General features: G+C 43.6%; 1 protein-coding gene across 3 annotated transcripts in view; it reads right to left on the bottom strand.

Moving 5' to 3' along the window:
• Cdc14b (cell division cycle 14B) overlaps window positions 1-20,282 on the bottom strand; it is a 79,599-nt gene that overhangs the window by 27,669 nt on the left and 31,648 nt on the right. For all 3 annotated transcript variants that reach the window (XM_051151140.1, XM_051151141.1, XM_051151142.1), the window contains exons 4-5: window positions 19,634-19,726; window positions 2,933-3,009 (exon numbers count right to left, since the gene is read on the bottom strand). In XM_051151140.1, coding sequence (XP_051007097.1) covers window positions 2,933-3,009; window positions 19,634-19,726 — 170 coding nt within the window. The remainder of the gene's footprint in view (window positions 1-2,932; window positions 3,010-19,633; window positions 19,727-20,282) is intronic.

Here is a 20,282-nt window from a genome sequence, read left to right as displayed (position 1 = left end):
CTCAGTGGTACAGTGTGTGTGCCTGTACAATACCCTCAGTTCAATCTGTAAACACTACACACACATGTTGTTTTAAAGAAGTGAAAATCCCAATCATTCCGATTTCACCAGTGAAGACTCGGTAGCCAGATGCTGGGGTGAAAACCTACTAGCTCAGAGAGGCAGAGAAAGCACCCAGCTGACCTTCCTACACAGCTCACCTCTCAGATGAAAAAGCCCAGAAAGCTCACTAGTTCAGCCTAACCCAGGAGGAGAAAAAACAAAAACCAAACCAACGAAACAAACAAACAAAACCAAGACTGTTGGAGATTGGTCTGGTGTATTCTGATGCTAGTTGCTGGCCTCCTTGATTGGCTGAATAAATACATCTGGGCAGGACAGAAGGAAGGGACAGAGCGAAGGTTCTGGGGCTCTGGGGAGAGAAGAGGCGGGAAGGAGGAAGAGGAAGGAGGAGAATAGCCATGGGATAGAAATAGAGTCACAAGTTCCTCATGGGAAGACACAGCCAAAATGAACAACCTTAGCAAGCATTTTGGGATTGTGGATGGGAGGTAGCCCAAACAGAAATTATTAGAAGCAGATGGAATGCCATAGAGACTGGGAGTTACTGCAGGACAGCTTAAGAGATAATATCTGCTTTGCCCCCAGGTAAAGCTTATTATAAAATAGTATCTCTGTATTTTCACTGATTGCTAGCAGGTTAGAAAATGATGCCCTAATAGTAATTAGTCTAATAATAAATATTTATAAGGCCATACCTTTAAATTAATAGCAACATAAGGCCAAAGGCTTGCTAGCTCAAAGCTCAAAAGCCTAAAAGGCTCCTTCTTCCTATCCACACTGTCTTAAATACCCTTCAACTCCAAGTCCCTCCTACTCTTTAATCTGCGTCAACTGCCTCTTGACCTAGGGATAACATTATTAAATCCTGCGTACAAAAAGCTCTTGGATTAAAGGTGTGTGCTAGAGCTGGCTGAGTCACACTTTAATCACCTGTTTACAATAAACAGAAAGTTCTTGGGTTAAAAATGTGTGTGTTAGGGCTCAACCACACCAAACAAGAAACAGGTTTCTACAGTTCATAATCTCAGGGTTCACAATGGGATCAAATATCCTGCAACACACATATGTATGCAATATTAGTTTGTTAACAGTGTTTTCTTTCCAAATTGTATTTATAAACTTTAAAAAAGGAAGTAGGGCTACAAACACTGAGTGAACACTAGGTGGGGCAGGCACTATGTCTTTTTGGGTTTTCTGGTTTTCTCACTTTCCTTCCTTCTTTTTTCTTCCTTTCTCTTCTTTTTGCACTTTTGCACATCAGTCTTACAGGTAGGTACTACTATTGTTCCTATCTTCAGAGTAAGAACCAAGGCTCAAGTTTGTAAGGACACAGCAACAGTCAGTCCTCTCTCTGATAACCAAAGCAAGCCACTAACAACCACAGGACAGGCATAACATTGCACACCTGTAGCCCTAGCATTTGGGAGGTGGGAACAAAAAAAAATCAAGGGACAATGCAAACAAAGAGAACAGAGAGACAGGCTGGCAGGACTTTGTGAGTTTGAAGCAGTCTGGTCTACAAAGGGAGTGTTCCAGGATAGCGAGAGCTGTAGAGACACCCTGTCAAAACAAGAAAGAAAGAAAGAAAGAAAGAAAGAAAGAAAGAAAGAAGAAAGAAAGAAAGAAAGAAAGAAAGAAAGAAAGAAAGAAGAGGGGTAATATCATAGCCTGGTACAAGCCCCTGCAGATAGATAGATAGATAGATAGATAGATAGATAGATAGATAGACAGACAGACAGACAGACAGATAGAAAAAGGCACATTAGGACTGTCCAGGGAGATTGTGGTGGGAACTGGGCTTGAGGCTGTTTGTGCCAGGTTCTAGCAAGAAGTAAGCCTGTTTACAGTTGTGTCCTTGTGCTGTGAACTGTGAGAATGGCACAAGAGATTAACACTATGGAGAGTTCTGAAGAACAAGGCCATCACTGCGCTGCCCCAGCAGATCTATTATATGCCTGCTGCTCACTGAGATCACAGATACAAGAATCGCTTCTAACTGACAAATGGTTACAGCCGAAAAGACAAGCGGCTTACCTCAGCTCGGTTCCTCCCTCTTCCTGCCCGCCTCAAATCACTTGGGTGAGTCCGTGAGGTAACAAGGAAGGGGCACTCTGGCCCAGTTGTGGCCTTTAACTACTACATGACCAAAATCTGAACACTGCCCCAACAACGGGAGCCCTGTTTCAAGGAGTAGAGAGGGTTCCTGAGCTACCTGATGGGGAGACTGCCTTCAGTTATGAAGACACTCCAGGGTCTGTCTACACGATGCCAATAGCTTTTAAGCATTTTTTTTCCTTTAAAATTCTGTCAAGACAATCACACTGTAGGCCACTCACAGGGCAGGAGCACTGCCACCTGCCACCTCCACACACGGTGGCCTGACAGGTTTTGTTGCAGGTGGCTCCACATCAGCAGCCACCACCCTCGACTTCTGCCAGCTGTGCTCCTGGGAAAAGAGGTCAGTGTGGTCCCAGAAAGCTCCTGCTGCTGAATAGGGACTGAGGAGGGAAGCTCCCTGGGATAGCAATGGGCACAGTACCACCAGGACTCTCCTCTGCCTACATCACGGCCTGGTTCTCAGCCAAGAAGGTCCTACTCCAGCCTACCATTTCTAGAGACAGAAGACGAAGTCAGAACGGGGTGGCAAAGTCACTGGTGTCTAGCAAACAGAGAGGCCAGAAGTGACAACATCTCAACAGTGCCACTGTCAAGACTCCTGATCTGTGGTGTCACACCACGTTATCATGCCTTGCTGCCAGGCCTTCATTTTCTCTGTCCCTCTCCACCCCTCCCCACCAAAGAATTTCCACCAAAAGGTTCCTGGTAAGGGTTTGATCAAACACACCTGCTACATCTTCTGTACATTTACCTGAAAGGGATATAGGCTGTATCTCCAAAGATTAATGTTCTATATGCGTCTTCTGGAGTCCTCCCCAAATATATAACCTATATTTGGAAAGAAAAGAAAGGGGCACTTTAGTTCTAAATGTCACAGTTCTGTCACCAAGAAGCCATTTTTACGCAAGCTCCAGCCAATTGGCAGAGCCAAGTTCTCAGGTTCCCAGAGTCCTGTCAGAGACTTACGTGTCTCAACCTGCCAGATTCCTCCTTGCCACACGATGCTGAGCACACCAACACTTCAAAATACCTATGCTAAGAAATGTAGCATTTTATAAGCACATTTTCCAGATCCAGATGTTTGAGTGACACGTGTACACGTACACACGCACTCACTCAAGGCAATGCTCCTGCTCTGTGAGTGCACAGCAGCCTTACCTACAGTGTGATTGTCTTGAAGGAATTTTTTAAAATATATATGGGGTTGCAGAGATGGCTCAGCAGTTAAGGGCACTGACTGCTCCCGGTTCAAATCTCAGCACTCACATGGTAGCTCACACCGTCTATAACCCAAAATCTGACACTCTTATATATAGACATCCATGCACGCAGAACACCAATGCATAGAAAATAAAGGTAAAAAAATTTTAAATCATAATACATTGTAAAAAAGTATAATGTATGTTGTAATATATATATATATATATATATATATATATATATATATAGTATATATATTACAGTGCTGTAGATTGAATGCAGTGCCTCATGCATGTTAGCCAGAAGCCTCCTACTGAACCACACTGTTTTCAAAAACAAAGACCTTGATTCCCTACGTTCTTGGGTAAGTCCTGTGACACTATGGAAGTTATGGACTAACTACATCTTTTTCCTACCCTCATCTGCTTCTTCTGTCTTCAGAACTAGGGTATGTTTCTGTTTTCCTCTGGTAAAACACATTTCCTTTCCTTTCTTTCTTTTTGCTGAGACAGAGTTCTCATGAGCTCCACAGGTAGCCCTGGCTGACCCAGAACTTACCGTTAAACCCACCTCAGGAAGGCGCTACCAGCCCTGGCCAAACCCCTTTCCTCGCCAATTGTGGCTCATGCTGCTACGATGCCTTGATTGTGGCCTGCAGTCTCTTCCTGGACAGTTTACCCTGCTCTGAGGCCTTGAGCGCTTCATTCACCTGCATGTGAAGCAGCTGTTGCTATTCTCCCAAGCCACCATCTGCCACTACTGTCTGCAGGGTGTTCCTTACTCCCACGCAGGAACCAGGGACCCACATGCATTCGGTTAGACACATATGAAGACCAACACTAAACTCAATTCCAAAGCTTATTTACAGAAAATATATTTTAGATTACAATAGTAGAAATCAAATCCAAATTAGAAGTGTAGCTTGGCAGCAGAGCAAAGGCTGAGCAACACACAAGGCACTGATTCGATTCCCAGAGCCAAGACATAGCATAAAGGGGGGAAAAAAAACTTAGTAAGTTACTTATAAGCTAAGCTTTGGTTTAGTTTGGTTTGAGTTTCTGAGACAGGGTTTCTCTGGGTAGCCCTTGCTGTCCTGGAATTTGCTCTGTAGACCAGGCTGGCCTGGAACTCAGAGATCCCATTTCTGCCTCTTCAGTTTTAGGATTAAGTGTCTTATCTCCATTGCATAATACTATGTGTGAAAGCCTCTTCATGGCTGGACACTTTCTGAAGCTTGAGCCCTTAATTCCCGGTCCAAGCATAAACTGTCTATTGTGTAGAACCCAGTGTGGTGGATCTCTAAATTCAAGGCCAGTCTGGACTGTGGAGTATGTTTCTTGACAGCCACAGCTACACAGAAAAAACATGTCCCCAAACAAGGATTAAGCTAGCCGTGGTAGCGCACACCTTTAATCCCAGCACTTGGGAGGCAGAGGCTGGCAGATCACTGTGAGTTCCAGGCCAGCCTGGTCTACAAAGTGAGTCCAGAATGGCTAAGATAACAGAGAAAGCCTGTCTCGAAAAAACAAAACAAAAACAAAAACCAACAAACAAAAAACAAGGGTTAAAAGACCACATCTGGGGAAAGAGTTCCTTGAAGAAGGGATTACGATGCAAGCACTAGAACTCCATCTGGCCAGGCGGTGGTGGCGCACACCTTTAATCCCAGTACTCAGGAGGCAGAGGCAGGTGGATCACTGTGAGTTCAAGGCCAGCCTGGTATACAAAGTGAGTCTAGGACAGCCAAGGCTACACAGAGAAACCCTATCTCAAACAAACAAACAAAGAACTCCATCCATGTCAGATCCCCAGGGTCCGAGTAGGGATGATGGTGGTGCAGCTCTCAGACCACAGTGCTGGGGTGCAAAAGACAGGCAATGCCTAGAGAGCAGTGGCCAGAAGAGCCTGGTAAAACTGATGCGCCTCAGGCTCAGCGAGAAACCCTTCCTCAAAAACTGAGGTGGAAAATAACTGAGCAAGACACACATGTCTACCTCTCATCTCTGTATGTGCGCGCGCACACACACACACACACACACACACACAGGAGGGGGTGGGGACAAATTAATAAATCTAGCAGCATCTTTTGAACATAAAGCTAGATCTTAGAACTAATGACAAAAAAAATTTGACATCTTCCAGAAGTCATTCTTTTTTGTTTCAACAGTTATAAATGAACTGTTTTCCCAATGTCTGAACTGTTTTCGTCCTAGAATTTTATTCCACTTACTCTCAGAAAACCACAAACTACAGCTGTGGTGGCTAATCTTCACCATCAACGTGGCTGGGTTTGGTTGGAATCATGTAGAGGGCACTCATGGGCATGCTGACTAACCTAGGAAAAGGCAACTTTTGTCTTTCAAATCGTCAATTATCATCTTTTCAGGTAACAAGAGGGTGTCGATCATAGCTACTGTTTCATTGCAACTGTTTTCTGTTTGTTTATTTTTTATGTGCATTGTTGTTTTGCCTGCATGTATGTCTGTGTGAGGGTGTCAGATCCTGGAGTTACAGACAGTTGTGAGCTGCCATGTAGGTGCTGGGGATTGAATCTGGGTCCCTGGAAGAGCAGTCAGTGCTCTTACCCACTGAGCAATCTCTCCAGTCCCCTGCAACTATTTCTTATTTATTCCCTTTGTTCTGTTTGTTTATTTAGAGATAAGGATTCACCCTGTAACCCTGTGGCTGTCCTCAGAGATCCTCCTGCCTCTCCTGCCTCACTTTTATTAGTGATCACATCAGACATCATGCTATAAAACTCCTGACTGCATGAGACACTAAAGACAAGAGATCTCCTGATGGTTACAAAAGTTATAATAAACACAACTGTCAAGAGAAAAACAAACAAACAAACAAACAAACCTCTAAGACATTGTATTCCTTAATAAATCACCTGAACACATATGTAAAACAAAAGTCCCTGCAAGTCAATAGGGTGAAAGAGCTGGACTTGCTGTGTACCCATGTACACATGTGCATATAATTCAAACAAGTCAAACAAAATCCAGAGAAGCCTCTCTCAGAATCTTTCTGGCTTTCCAAGACCATCTTCTCCATACAAAACTAAGAGTTTTCCCTTAAACATCAATTTAAGGCAATTCTTATTCCACAAGACTGTAGCTTCTTGGTTTCTTTAAATATCAAAATGATAATGTTTTGATTTCCTTCTAAACTTCAAAACAAAATAGCCTTTAATCCATTAATAACTGTGGGTTAGTCTCAGGACACAAGTTCAATTCAAAGAACAGAACAGCATAGCATTTTTTCCTATGGGGGTTGGGGGGAAATTTCAGATTCCCAAAGATGAACTTTTAAAAAGTGTATTTTAAATCTGTTTGAGGAATGATGATACAAATGTAGTTAAGAGTTAAGCAGATCGCCTTTAATCCCAGGGAAGCAGAGGCGAGGCCAGCCTGGTCTACAAAGTGAGTCCAGGACAGCCAAGGCTACACAGAGAAACCCTGTCTTGAAAAACCAAAAAGGTGTTAAGCAGATAAGCTGAAAGAAACTTGAAGATTTAATCTAAACCTCTGTACGTAACTGTTAAATATTTGTTAGCAGGCTGGAGAGATGGTTCCGTGGTTAAAAGCACTAGATAACCTTGCAGAAGACCTGAGTTCAGTTCCCAGTTGGTAGCTAACAACCATCTACAACTCTAAGTTAAGGGGATCTGACATCCTCTTATGGCCTCCACGACACTGCATGCATTGGTGTACATAATTACATACAGACAAGCAGTTATACACATAAAATAAAAATAAAAAAATTTTTTAAAAACTGCTAACATCTTCCATCTTTGCTTCATATGTCCTCATCTTTCTAATCAGAAGCCCGCCCCCACACAGAGCTACTCTCCTGCTCTTAGGAGGAACCCTACTACATGATTTCTGTATGAACACAAGTGCTCAGCTTAGCAAACTCTAAATCAACACAACTTCATAATCTATCTATCAATGCTGGTTATTTGAACACAAGAAATGCCTTGGCAAATTCCTTCATGATATTTATACAGAAGCCATGTTTACAGAATGCCCACTCGGATGTCATGATGCTATTTTGATGATTACCAAGAATAAGATTAGACATCATGACAGCCAGATTCCAAGACAGCCCCAAAGAATCTTGGCGCCTTGTATTTCCACCTTCAACCTGCCCTCTCTTACAATGTATGCACTTACAGAAATGACAAGAGTGCAGGGCCGGAGAGGTGGCTCAGTGGTTAGGAGCACCAGCTGCTCTTTCTTACAGAGAGCCTTTTTTACTCCCAGAGGTTTTATTCCCACCATATACAGGGTGGCTCACAATGGTCTGTAACTCCAGTTCCAGGGGATCCGACACCAGCTTCTAGCCTCCAAGGGCACTACACTACATGTGATGCCTCAGCATACTTGCAAACAAACACCCATACACTTAAACAAATAAATATAAATGTTTTAAAAAGATGGAAGGAGGGGCTGGAGAGATGGATCAGAGGTTAAAAGCACTGACTGCTCTTCCAAAGATCATGAGTTCAATTCCCAGCACCCACATGGTAGCTCACAACCATCTGTTGTTTTTAAATTATCTGTATTATCAGTACTTCAGTATGCCCGGCTAGCAATCAATTAAGACACTGACACTTCTGATATTTTAAAATAGCCTTAGTTAACCTGGGGCAGGGCAGACATTAATCCTCTAAACTACTTCCCATAGTGGGGTAGGTATGGGATACCACACCATGCCATCTGCTTCTAATATTTTCTATCAAGCTACCTCCCATCCATAATCCCAAATACTTGCTAATGTTCTTCATCTGGGCCAAATCTCCATCCAGGCCGGCCCTATGCATCTCCTCCATCTAACCCATGGTGGCCTTCTTCCTCCTAGGGACCCTCTTCTTCCTCCTCATGGAGTTTTTTTTTCCCCCTCCCCTTCCCAGGATTCCCCCTACCACCACCTTCTCTCCTCCCTCTCCCTCTCTCAGCCTGGGTACCTTAGCCACGCCTCTATCTCCTCTGCCCTGCCCTGGTGGGTTAGCTTTTTATGAATTTGCATCAAAATACATCAGACCATTCCCCAACAACCATCTATGATGTGATCTGATGCCCTCTTCTGGACTGCAGGTAGAACACTGTATACATAAAAATAAATAAATCTTTTTTAAAAAACGGGGGAGGGGGAGATAAAAGAACTGGCAGAGTGGGACTTTGGGGATAAGGTCATAGAGAATGTGTCTCTGCCTCGCATTCCTGAGATCCCTCATGCTGAGTAAAGCAAACTATCATGTAGGGGGCAAACCTCACCAGATCACACAGTGAAGTGTGCCCCTAGTCAAAGTTCAACAGCGACTTGCCAGGACGTGAGTGAGCCAGCTCTGGAGAAGATCCAGAGAACTGAAGACTAGGAGATTGGGGACCTGACCCACCCAAGAGAAGCAACTCCCAACTCCAAACTAAGAACACAGAGGAATACTTGGTGGGGTGAACTCCAGGGGAGAGAGTGCTTGCCCAGCAGGCACAAAGACAGGGCTTCTGTCTCTAGCGCCACATAGAACAGGGCAAATTCAAGACCAGCCTGGGCTACACAAGACCCCTTATCAAAACAAACAGAACCAAATCATTACTGACTTAGGCAGCATAGGTTATACAGTAACACACCCAGCAGTAAGGAAATAGATAAACAAAACAACCACAAAATTACATGACCACTGCAGAGATGTGATGAGACTAGTAGTAATTTCTATGCAGCAACAAAGGTCCCAAAGAATTAAGTACTTATAGAAAGGTTTTTGCCACAAAGCCTGACACTCTTGACTTTGATCCCTAGTATTCACAAGGCGGAGAGAATCCAATCCCAAAAGTTGCTGTCTGACCTCCTTACATACACAAATGTATGCATGAAATAAATATACATAACAATAAAAAATTGAGCTGGCCAAGGTGGCACACACTTTTAATCCCAGCACTCAGGAGGTAGAGGCAGGCAGATCGCTAAGTTCCAGGCCAGCTTGGTCTACAAAGCAAGTCCAGGACAGCCAAGGCTACAACAGAAAGACTCTGTCTCAAATAAAACAAAACAAGAACCAATAAAGAATTGTTGGAAATACCTAAGACAGTAGGAATTTTTAAGGTCCTTGTACAAAGACCTTTTTAACTCAATGAAACCATAGCCAGTTAAGAACGGCGTGGGTTGAGTGAGGTCTTTAATCCACTAGGACTTGAGTTTTGTGCATGGTGACAAATATGGGTCTAGCTGAATTTTTCTACATGTAGACATCCAGTTAGACCAGCACCATTTGTTGAAGATGCTATTGTTTTTCCATTGAATAGATTTGGCTTCTTTGTCAAATATCAAGTGACCAAATGTGTGTGGATCCATTTCTGGGTCTTCGATTCAATTCCACTGATCCACCAGCCTATTGCTGTGTCAATACCATGCTGTTTTAATTACTGTTGCTCAACATAAAACCAGAGACATTAAATCGGTTAGAGGAAAAAGTGGGGAAGAGCCTAGAACACAGTGGCACAGAGGACAACTTCCTGAACAGAAAACCGACAGCTCAGGCCTTAAGGTCAACAATTAACAAATGGGACCTCATGAGGCTGAGAAGCTTCTGTAAGGCAGGAAACACTGTCAACAGAACAAAGTGACAGCCTATAGAGTGGGAAAAGATCTTCACCAACCCTACATCTGACAATATATAAAGAACTCAAGAAATTAAACACTACCAAACCAAATAACCCAATTAAGAAATGGGGCTCAGAACTAAACAGAGAATTATCAACAGAGGAATTTCGAATGGCTGAGAAACACTTAAAGAAATGCTCAACTTCATTAGTCGTCAGAGAAATGCAAATCAAAACGACTCTGAGATTCCATCTTACACCCATCAGAATGACTAAGATCAAAAATTCAAGTGACACCACATGCTGACGAGGATGTAAAAAAAGAGGAGCACTCCTTCATTGCTGGTGGGAATGCAAAATGGTACAACCACTATGGAAATCTATCTGGCGCTTTCTCAGAAAAGTGGGAATAGGGCTTCCTCAAGACCCAGCTGTTCCACTCATTAGAATATACCCAGAAAATGCTCCACCACACAACAGGGACATATGCTCAACCATGTTCATAGCGGCCTTATTCATAATAGCCAGAACATGGAAACAGCCTAAGTGTCCCTCAGTAGAAGAATGGATAAAGAAACTGTGGTACATTTACACTATGGAATACAACTCAGCTATTAAAAACAAGGAATTCCCGCAATTTATGGACAAATGGATTGAACTAGAAACGATCATAATGAGTGAGTTCACCCAGAAGCAGAAAGAGTCAAATGATATACTCACTTATACCTGGACACTAGCCCAAGGGACATGTCCCATGAAAGTCTTCACTTACCAGGAAAGTGGATCAGAGGGGAGGACATCCTATTGGGACTTTAGGTGAGAGAAGCATGGGAGAATAGGGAAATAGAAGGATCCAGAGGGCCCTAGAAACCGACAAGAAGAACATTATGACACGTGGATTTGGATCCAGGGGTCCTGCTCAAACTATGGCACCAGCCAAGGACAATATAGGCAGTAAACTTCGAACCCCTACCCAGATCTAGCCGATGGACAGAACATTCACCACTGTTGAGTAGAGAGTGGGGTCTGACTTTCATGGGAACTCTGGTGCCCCATTTTTGACCACATCCCCTTGACTGGGAGGCCTGGTGGCACTCAGAGGAAGGACAGCAGGTTGCCAAGAAGAGACTTGATACCCTATGAGCATACACAGTGGGAGGAGGTCCCCCTCAGTCACAGACATAGGGGAGGGGAGTAGGGGGGAAAGCGGGAGGGAGGGAGGAATGGGAGGATACAAGGGATAGGATAACAATTGAGATGTAATATGAATAAATTAATAAAATATTTTTTAAAAAAAGAATGGTGTGTGTGTGTCAGAGAGACAGGCAGGCAGACAGACAGACAGACAGACAGACAGAGACTGAGAGAGACAGAGACTCTGTGGCCCTACCTACTCGATGTTGAGGCAGGAAACGTAAGGCCAAGAGCACTAAACCAGCCTGAGTGGCATGACGAGGCTCTTGTCTCTGGTACAGACAAACAAAACACAGGGGTCCCTTCTAAGCCACCTCACTGCATCCTTTACATCTTTGATTACAGGTTCTGGGTCCTGTGAGAACCTGTGACACTGGAACACTGGGAGGTGGCCTTAAGTGACAGAATGACTTGGTGAGATAGACAAAGTGTCCCTACTCCGTCATACATGGTTTTAATTCTGACAGGCCTGGCCTCCAGCAACGAAAAACCAACTAAGTACGTGCTTCTCGCTGCTGTTCTCATACACACTTTGCAGTTTCATCTACACACTTAAAGAAGCTCTGATAATGTGTCAAAACCAAACATCATACCACTGTGCCTGAGTTAACAACAAAAGGCATTTGGAGTCCCAATAACAAACAGCCACAGGAGAAACCAATAAACTGTTTGCAAATATTCTTTATGCAGAAACTGTCACAATGTTTGCAGCCTTTAAAAGCTCCTGTAACTATTTTCACATGTCAGCCAGATGACACAGTCCTTCCCGTGCCAAGAATTTGACTGAATTTAAAACTAAACTATCTCCAAATTACGACATTATGTGTACAAAATCAATACAAGTTCATATTCTGCTGCTAAAAGGTAGGCAGAACACACACAACCCTCAGATCTACATAAATACTAGCAACAACACAAATTCACAATTGTTTTTTCTTGTGTGTGTGCACACGTGGAAGCTGGAAGAACCTCAGTGTTACCATCAGGAAGGTAGTCCACCTTCACAGAGACAGTGACTCACACTGTCCCGAAGCTCAGTTAGGCTGGAGATGTGATCAGTGATCCTCTGTCTCCAGGCCTCCACCCAGCACTTCCGTTTCAGGTGCCTACTGCCACACCCAGCATTTTTATATGGGTTCTGGGAACCAGACTCAGATCCCCAAGTACCTCAGCAACTGAGCCTAGCACCTAGCTCACTTTTTAAAATTGATCAGATTTTAGTGGGGTATGGTGGCACTAGCCTGATACCATAGTACTTGGGGAAGCTGAGGCCAGGAGGATTGAGAGTCTGAAACCAACCTGAACTAAAATAAAATAAAAACACCAGCTGAACTTACACTGCAATAGCTTTAACTTCATAAACTACTTTTACTTACATATGTACTTACACTGTAGCTGTCCTTAGTTTATGTATAGGAACGTCTAAGTCCAGATTATCAAATGCCTCATTACCAGCTGGTGTAGCATCACACACCTTTAGTACCAGCACTCAGGAGATAGAGGCAGGCAGACCCCTGTGAGTTCGAGGCCAGCCCAATCTACAACATGAGTTCTAAGACATCTAGGGCTGTTATTACACAGAGAAACCCTGCCTCTAAAAACCAAACCCAAACGAATATGCCTCTTTGTCAATGCCAATTAATAAAAATGAGTTAGCTGGCCTTGGGTAGAAGTCCTGCACATTGTTACAATTTAAAAAACAGAACAATAAAAAACAAAACAAAACTCTTGATTCTTTCTCCCTTTTTTCTGACAGTTTCTTACACACACACACACACACACACACACACACACACACACATATACATATATATTTTTTTTTTTTAAAGTAATTTTGGCTTCACTGTTGTTTTTGAGGCAGGATCTCACTATGTCAGTCTGACTTGCTATGTAGATATGTAGACCAGGACGGCCCCAAACTAAACAAGATCCACCCACCCCGGGCCTTACCAGTGCTGTAATTAAAGGTACGTGCCACCATGCCCAGCATGGTTTGGTTTTGTTTTTTAAAGAAAGAACTCCATTGTTTTTTAACATACAGTCTCATGTAGCCCAGGCTGAAATGAACTCTTGATCCTCCTGCCTCCAACATCAAGTGTTAAGGATTGTAAGTACGCACATCACATCAGGTTTATTCAGTGTTAGGAATCAAGCCCAAGGCCTGCTGCAAGCTAGGCAAGCGCTCTCCAACTGAACCATATCCCCAGCCCCGTAATCTCAATTTTAAAACACAGGGTGGGGGTGGAGGGCTACAAACATTTAAAAACACCCGGAGTTGCATAACCCTTACTGTCTATCCTTCTCCAAAGGAGGCATTAGCTGCTCTTCTGGGATTGCCCTGCTTGCTACTGACAGAAGGTCACTGCTCTGCCCTTATTTATAGACAAGAAACCATCTTGCCTAAAACCAGGACTGAAATGAAGATAAAAGCAAATCTGCAGATAAGCAGATCTGCAAACAAAAAAAATCACACATGGTCAAAGGGTCAAAGTTAACACCACTCAGTCAACATCCCAGGAGCCACAGTGTCTGGGGCGCTTACTGGAGAGGACCAGAAATAAGCCTCATGAGCTGGGAGCAGCAACTGTTGTAGGTATGGCTCCTGCCTGTGGGCCTGGCTATTCTCTCTGCCTTTCCTAAGATCCAGGAGAGTGTTCACAGAGCCTGTGACCATCCAACCTGGCTTTACTCTGTGGTCCCCACTGCCCTGCCAGCTGAATGCAATCTGACCCTAAGCCTCCTCCAGATACCTGTTTTAGCCTCCCACTGGGTCCAGTTCCTTTGCCCTGGAGCCACCTTAACTCAAAGTGCAAACAGTGATATCCCTTAAAAAGTGGACCAGAGGTTCAAAAGTTCACCATTAAATAAAGTCCTAAAGTTCTCAGCCTGACGGCTAAGGCAATCTCAGACTGTGGTATTCTACACAGAGACTGGGGAGCTAGTGTATTCTCAGAAACTAATTAGGACCATATTTTTCCATATGAATGCTTATAAGGCAAGCCATTCTAAGGTCTGTAAGAACTGCTTTAAAAACCATAGTGATTATGTATTTACAAGGGAACCTACAAGTTATCACAATTAGTTCCTCCAGAGTAACAACTAACCATGGAGGACAGTGGGTCTGCAAGCTGCATGGTAAATAGCCTGCTGTGTCCTGGAGTCTACACTTGGAGACGTTGTGTTTATTTTTTACAGAGAAAAATCCTAGAAGTCTTGCCTCAGAAGTGTGTGTAACCTAAGGTATAGAAGTCTGCAGAAAAGCTTTAACAGGAGGATGTAACCACAGACAATAACCAGTGAGACAGACTGGTACTGTTTTTAATGTAAAAAGCGGATTTCAAGACAGCAAGACAGGTCAGTGGGCAAAGGGGCTTGCCTCCAAGGCCCCAGGAGATGGAAGGTGGTGGACAGCTTCTAGGAGTTGCCCTGACTTCCAAACATGCACCACAGTATGCACAAGCACATAAATACACAAATAAGACGCATAACTGTAGCTCAGTGGTAGAGCACCAACCCAGCACATATTGCGTCCTAGGTTCAATCCCAAGTTAAAGGAAAACAAAACAAAACATGGAGGCTGGAAAGATGGCTTGGTGGTTAATAAAGCTTGCTGCTCTTCCAAAGGACCCAAGTTCAAGTCCCGGCACCCACATTAGGCATACTCCAGTTCCAGGAAATCTGACCCCCTCTATTGGCCTCTGAAGGTACTAGGTATACACATGGAGTACATACGTACTTGCAGTCTAACATCCACATACAAAATATTTATTTAGGGCTGGAGAGATGGTTCAGAGGTTAAGAACACTGATTGCTCTTCGAAAGGTCCTGAGTTCAATTCCCAGCACCGACATGGTGGCTCACAACCATCTGTAATGTGATCTGATGCCCTCTTCTGGCCTGCAAGTGTACATGCAGCCAGAGCACTATATACATAATAATAAACAAATAATAAATCTTTTAAAAAGAAAACCAAACCAAACAAAATATTTATTTGTACAATACCAAATGCTACTCACTTTTCCCTTTCCTTAGAAAATTTGGCTTCCAAGTGACCAAAGAGTCTTGGATGGTAAAGGTTATTTTTAAAAAAGATAACTAAATAAGTAAATAGATGGAAGTATTGCTGTGTATAAATGTGTGCATATGTAAATGTTTATATGTATGTGTGTGCATGTGAATGCAGTTTGCAATTTGTGATATGTATGCAAGTATATGCCTGTGTTTGCTGATATATATGTATATAGATGCAAATGTGTTACATCCTTGTGAGTGGGTGGGTGGACACCTGTCTACATATATACGCAGAGACCAGAGGAAGACATTAGGCACCTTCCTTTACTGCTCCCTAACTTCCCGCCTTGAGACAAGGTCTCTCACTGAAATGGATGCTCATGTGTCTCCACTCAATGCTAGGGCTACAGGCATGGGCAGCTGTGCTAACCTGTTTTACATTGGTGCTGAAGACGTGATGCTACGCACAGTAGGCGCTGTTCCCCGCTCCACCCATCTCCCCGTCATTCTTTGCTGTTTCTTTCTGTTGGTTGTTAGGTTTGTTTTTTGTTTCTTTTTCCTCCCTGCAATGTAGGGGCTGGAACTCAGAGCCCGTCACATACTAGGCAAGCCTTTGACCTACCGCTGGGCTCGAACATTCTTTCCATACTTTTGGTTTGTTTGAACATTACTGCTCAAGCTTTACTACCGCCAAACTTCAACAACTCCAAAAAAAGTTATCAAGACTTCAGTTCATAGGGGTTAGCACTCATCTCTGGAAGACTTTAACCAGAGAACTGAATGCTCACCCAGGTGTTTTATCTTTTGAAGTGTCTCTATCACATGTCAAAACTCTTTCCTGTTATTAACACCTTTCTTTTACTGGAAGCCTTTCTCCTGCTTCCCCACCAAGCATTAGAACCACTCCAAAGCTTCCCCATTAGCCCACCCAGCACGGCCTGAAAGTCACCTGTCATGGCCACACTCTAATATTCCCACAAACTCGTTTCCATGTGGCAGAGTAATAACCTTGGAGAATATCCATATCTATCCAGCTTTCCTGGTGTCTTAGTTATGGTTTCTATTGCTGTGACAAAAACACCATGACTGGGGCTGGAGAGATGGCTCAGTGGTTAAGAGCACTGACTGCTTCTCCAGAGGTCCTGAGTTCAATTTCCAACAACCACATGGTGGCTCAGAGCCATCTATAATGTGATCTGATGCCCTCTTCTGGCCCGCAGGTATACATGGAGGCACAATAAATAAACCTTTTTAAAAATTGTTTTTAAGCTAAATAAAACCCCACCATGACCAATAAGCAAGTTGGGGAAAAAGGGGTAGGTTTGGCTTACATTTTCACAGCACTGTTCATCCTTGACCTCAAACAGAGCAAGAATCTGGAGGCAGGAAGTGATGCAGAGACCATGGAGCAGTGGCTGGGCTTGCTTTATGCAGCTTGCTCAGCCTGCTTTCTCACATAACCCAGGACTACCAGCCCAAGGATGGTAGGTACCACCCACCATGAGCTGGGCCCTTCCCCATGATCACAAACTGAGAAAATGCCTTCCAGCTGGATCTCACGGAAGCATTTCCTCAACTGAGGCTCCTTCCTCTCTGATGATACTAGCTTGTGTCAGGTTGGCAAGCAAAACCAGTCAGTACACCTGACAAATTCTTAACCACGGAATCAGCATTGATGTATGTGCGCAAACAAGCCTCTTAGAGGAAGTCTAAATCCAGATATATTAACTATGAAAACACAAAAGCAAAGCTAAGCTTCTGGGTGCCCAAATTCAACCACTAGCTGAGCCAGAGGTGCATCAGGATGGGATGTCTATAAATGTAGGAAGTTATCTTCCTCGTTCGCTGCTGCCATAGGCTAGGGGCACACCTTGATGGCACGACACCTCATTAGATGCTGAAGGCCCTGAGTTCATTCCCACAGAACCACCAAATAAAAAAATAAAAATAAAAAGAACAAGATCGAGCAGGGCAGCGGTAGTAAAGCCTTTAATCTCAGCACTTGAGAAGCAAAGGTAGGCATATCTATCTCTGTGAGTTCAAGGCCAGCCTGGTCTACAAAGGGAGTCTAGGACAGCCAAGGTTATTACACAGAGAAACCCAGTCTTGGAAAATAAAAATAAAAGTGAAAATAAAACCACAGTAAGAACAACTAGGATTAAAGGTGTGTGCCACCACACTTGGCTGCAAATTCTTTACAACAACAGAGTTTTAACTTTTTTTTTTTTTTAATTTATTTGCTTTTAATTTGTCCACTTTACATCCTGATTGTAGCCCCTCCCTGTAGAGTTTTAATTATTAAGAGAGAAAGCGGCGGAGGATCTCTGAGTTTGAATCTGGTTTACAAAAAATTCCAGGCCAGATGGGACTACAGAGGGAGACACTTGTTAGGTCTCTTGAGCTAGAGTTAAAGGCAGTTAGTTAGTCATGAGCTACCATCATGGATTCTGGGATTCAAACTCAGGTCCTCTGCAAGAGCAGCAAGCTCTCCGGCCTTTCTTTTGCTTTCTCCTTTTGCTTCAGGACTTGCTGCCAACACAAGAAACACCAAGAGACTGAAACAACTCAGATGAAGAATCCAGGCTTAAAGAGACACAAACCTGGAGAGGAATGTTGATTCAGAACGTGGCTGCTCTGGCAAGAGATCACACCCAAAGATCTTCTAGGTCTGTGTGATCTGGCTGGAACACAGACATGTCTTTGATCCAGGAGGCAGAGGAAAACAGATATGAGTTCAAGGCCAGCCTGGTATAGAGCAAGTATTAAGTAAAGAAATGCATAGGTCCAGGCATGGTGGTACGTGCCTTTAATCCCAAATGAAGGTAAAGTTAGTTTGTAGAAGGAAGCACCCATGTTTGAAAGTGATGTCTAATTGAGTGGCAGAAAAGATGATGAATCAGAGAAGATTTCACAGAATAGCATATGCTCAACTTTCATGAGAGAGGAAAGGGAAGCTACTTAAGAGGCAGTTTCTCAGAGAGAGGAGGCAGTTTTTACCAGGACCGTAATAGAGAGATGGGTTGCAGAGAGAGAGAGAGAGAGAGAGAGAGAGAGAGAGAGAGAGAGAGAGAGCGCACGCGCTCAGGTTAAGACAGAATGAGCCAAAAAAAAAAAAAAAAAAATGAGAAGAAGCCAGAAGATTAGAGCAAATGGCTGGGTTAGTCTGAGACAAGCTGAGCAATTCCGGGCCAAAAGAGAAGCCACATTAAATAAGTCAGCTGGGAGAAGAGTTTGAGCCACAACAGCTGAGCTGAACCAGCCAGCCCAGAGCTCAGGAAGAACAAGGAAGGGTGAGCTCATTAAGCAGCAAGTCTCAGAGGCTGAAAACATTCTAGGCCTAGATTAGATTGTATGGAGGCTAGAAGCTTCCAGGACTAGGCCTAGGTTAGCAGAAGGAGGCAGTTAGCCTCTCAGACAACAATTGAGCCAGGAGAATAAAAGTTACTTTTATATAATCCACCTGCATCTCTCACCTTCTTAGATGAATCACTACTTTTCTGAGCACAACCAGGAAAAGAAACAATCAAAAAGGCCTAAGCAGCTGGTAACAAAACACCCCGAACATATAAAATAATCAAATTTCAAGGTGCAACTTCAACTAGTTCCACCAATTTTTTTGACCCAATCTTTGTAAAATGCAGATTACCAGAGTATGTAACAGGAGAGAATTGTAAGGGGGTGTGAGGTGGTATAAGGCTTGGTTTGGGGATGCCGCCCAGCATAAAGAGAGACCTAGCATTTGAAAGAGCCTAGGGCCAAAGTCACAAATGTAAGCAGTCAAGCCAGGAGTGATGATGGCTCAGTGGTTGGAGCTCTTGCTGCCTTGCTGCACAATTATGAGAACTGGGGTTCAGATCCTGGCACTCGCAGAAATAACAGCTGTGTGTGTGTGTGTGTGTGTGTGTATACACCCCCATGTGCACACAGCTACTCACACATGCTCATACACTTAGAGGGAACAGGGGTATCTAGAGAGATGTTCAGTGTGTAAAGCTGCCGCCACCACCAAGCTGGACAACCTGAAACCCTCGAGGTAGAAAGAGAACCACAAAACCAACCTACACTGGGCCTGACCCTAGCAAAATCACTTTATAATTCTCTAAACAGATCGTGGAATTAATAAAAGCTGCTTTGGGAAGCATTATTCACTAACCTTAAAGACTAAAAGATACCAACTTTTTCATAGCAATCAGTCAAAAAGCTCTAATTAAAAAAATCTTTTTAGTCCTAGGTTCGCAGTAAAACCAAGTAGAGACTCACACATGCTCCAAGGCAACACGAGCAAAGTCTTGCTGAGGTGGACGACTTTCAAAAAGCAAACAAACACATCCCCTCTGGAAACCAACCAAGACAGTGTCTTAGGAAGGAGCGGCTGCAGCACGCCAACCCTGCCTTACAAAGCAGCTGTGCAGGGCCAGACCCGCAGGGCCAGCGACACTTACCATATAGCATCCGACAAGGAAGGCGGCATTTGCTTGTTTTCTCTGATCAGTGCCGGTAAAATGGATAATTTTCTTCCTCAGCATTGTAATGGACTGCATCAAGACAAACTATTGTTAGTATTTTCTTGGCCACTGCAAGTTTTCTAAAATTTTGCTTTTGACAAATTCTCTATCTCACGCTGCATAAGCAATCTAGATATTAAAACCTCTAAAAAGAACAACACTGATGCCCTGAAAACCCAGATGCCTTCCCATGACATACTGTGACATCAAAATTACTTTAAACTAAAAGGAGAAACAGAAGTGTGAACAGACAGATACCTGAGGACAGGCCAATCTTCAGGTCATTTCGGAAAGCTATGAGCAGAGCCAAGGATTATTTTTTAAAAAGATTTCTTTATTTATTATGCTTACAAAGTTCTGCTAGCATGTACCATTTAGGTGCCAGAAGAGGCACCAGATTTCATTCTAGATGGTTGTGAGCCACCATGTGGTTGCTGGGACTTGAACTCAGCACCTTTGGAAGAGCAGCCAGTGCTCTTAACCTCTGAGCTATCTCTCTAGCCCCAAGCCAAGAACTTTTAATTTTAAGAACAAAAACTTATGAATCCAGAGTCTGTGGGACTAAAGTTCTCACTGGAGTCCACTG

Source organism: Acomys russatus, chromosome 9, assembly GCF_903995435.1.
Source record: "Acomys russatus chromosome 9, mAcoRus1.1, whole genome shotgun sequence".
NCBI lineage: Eukaryota > Metazoa > Chordata > Mammalia > Rodentia > Muridae > Acomys > Acomys russatus.
The sequence above is the reverse complement of the archived record's forward strand: the minus strand, read 5'-3'. Positions and strand labels throughout refer to the sequence as shown.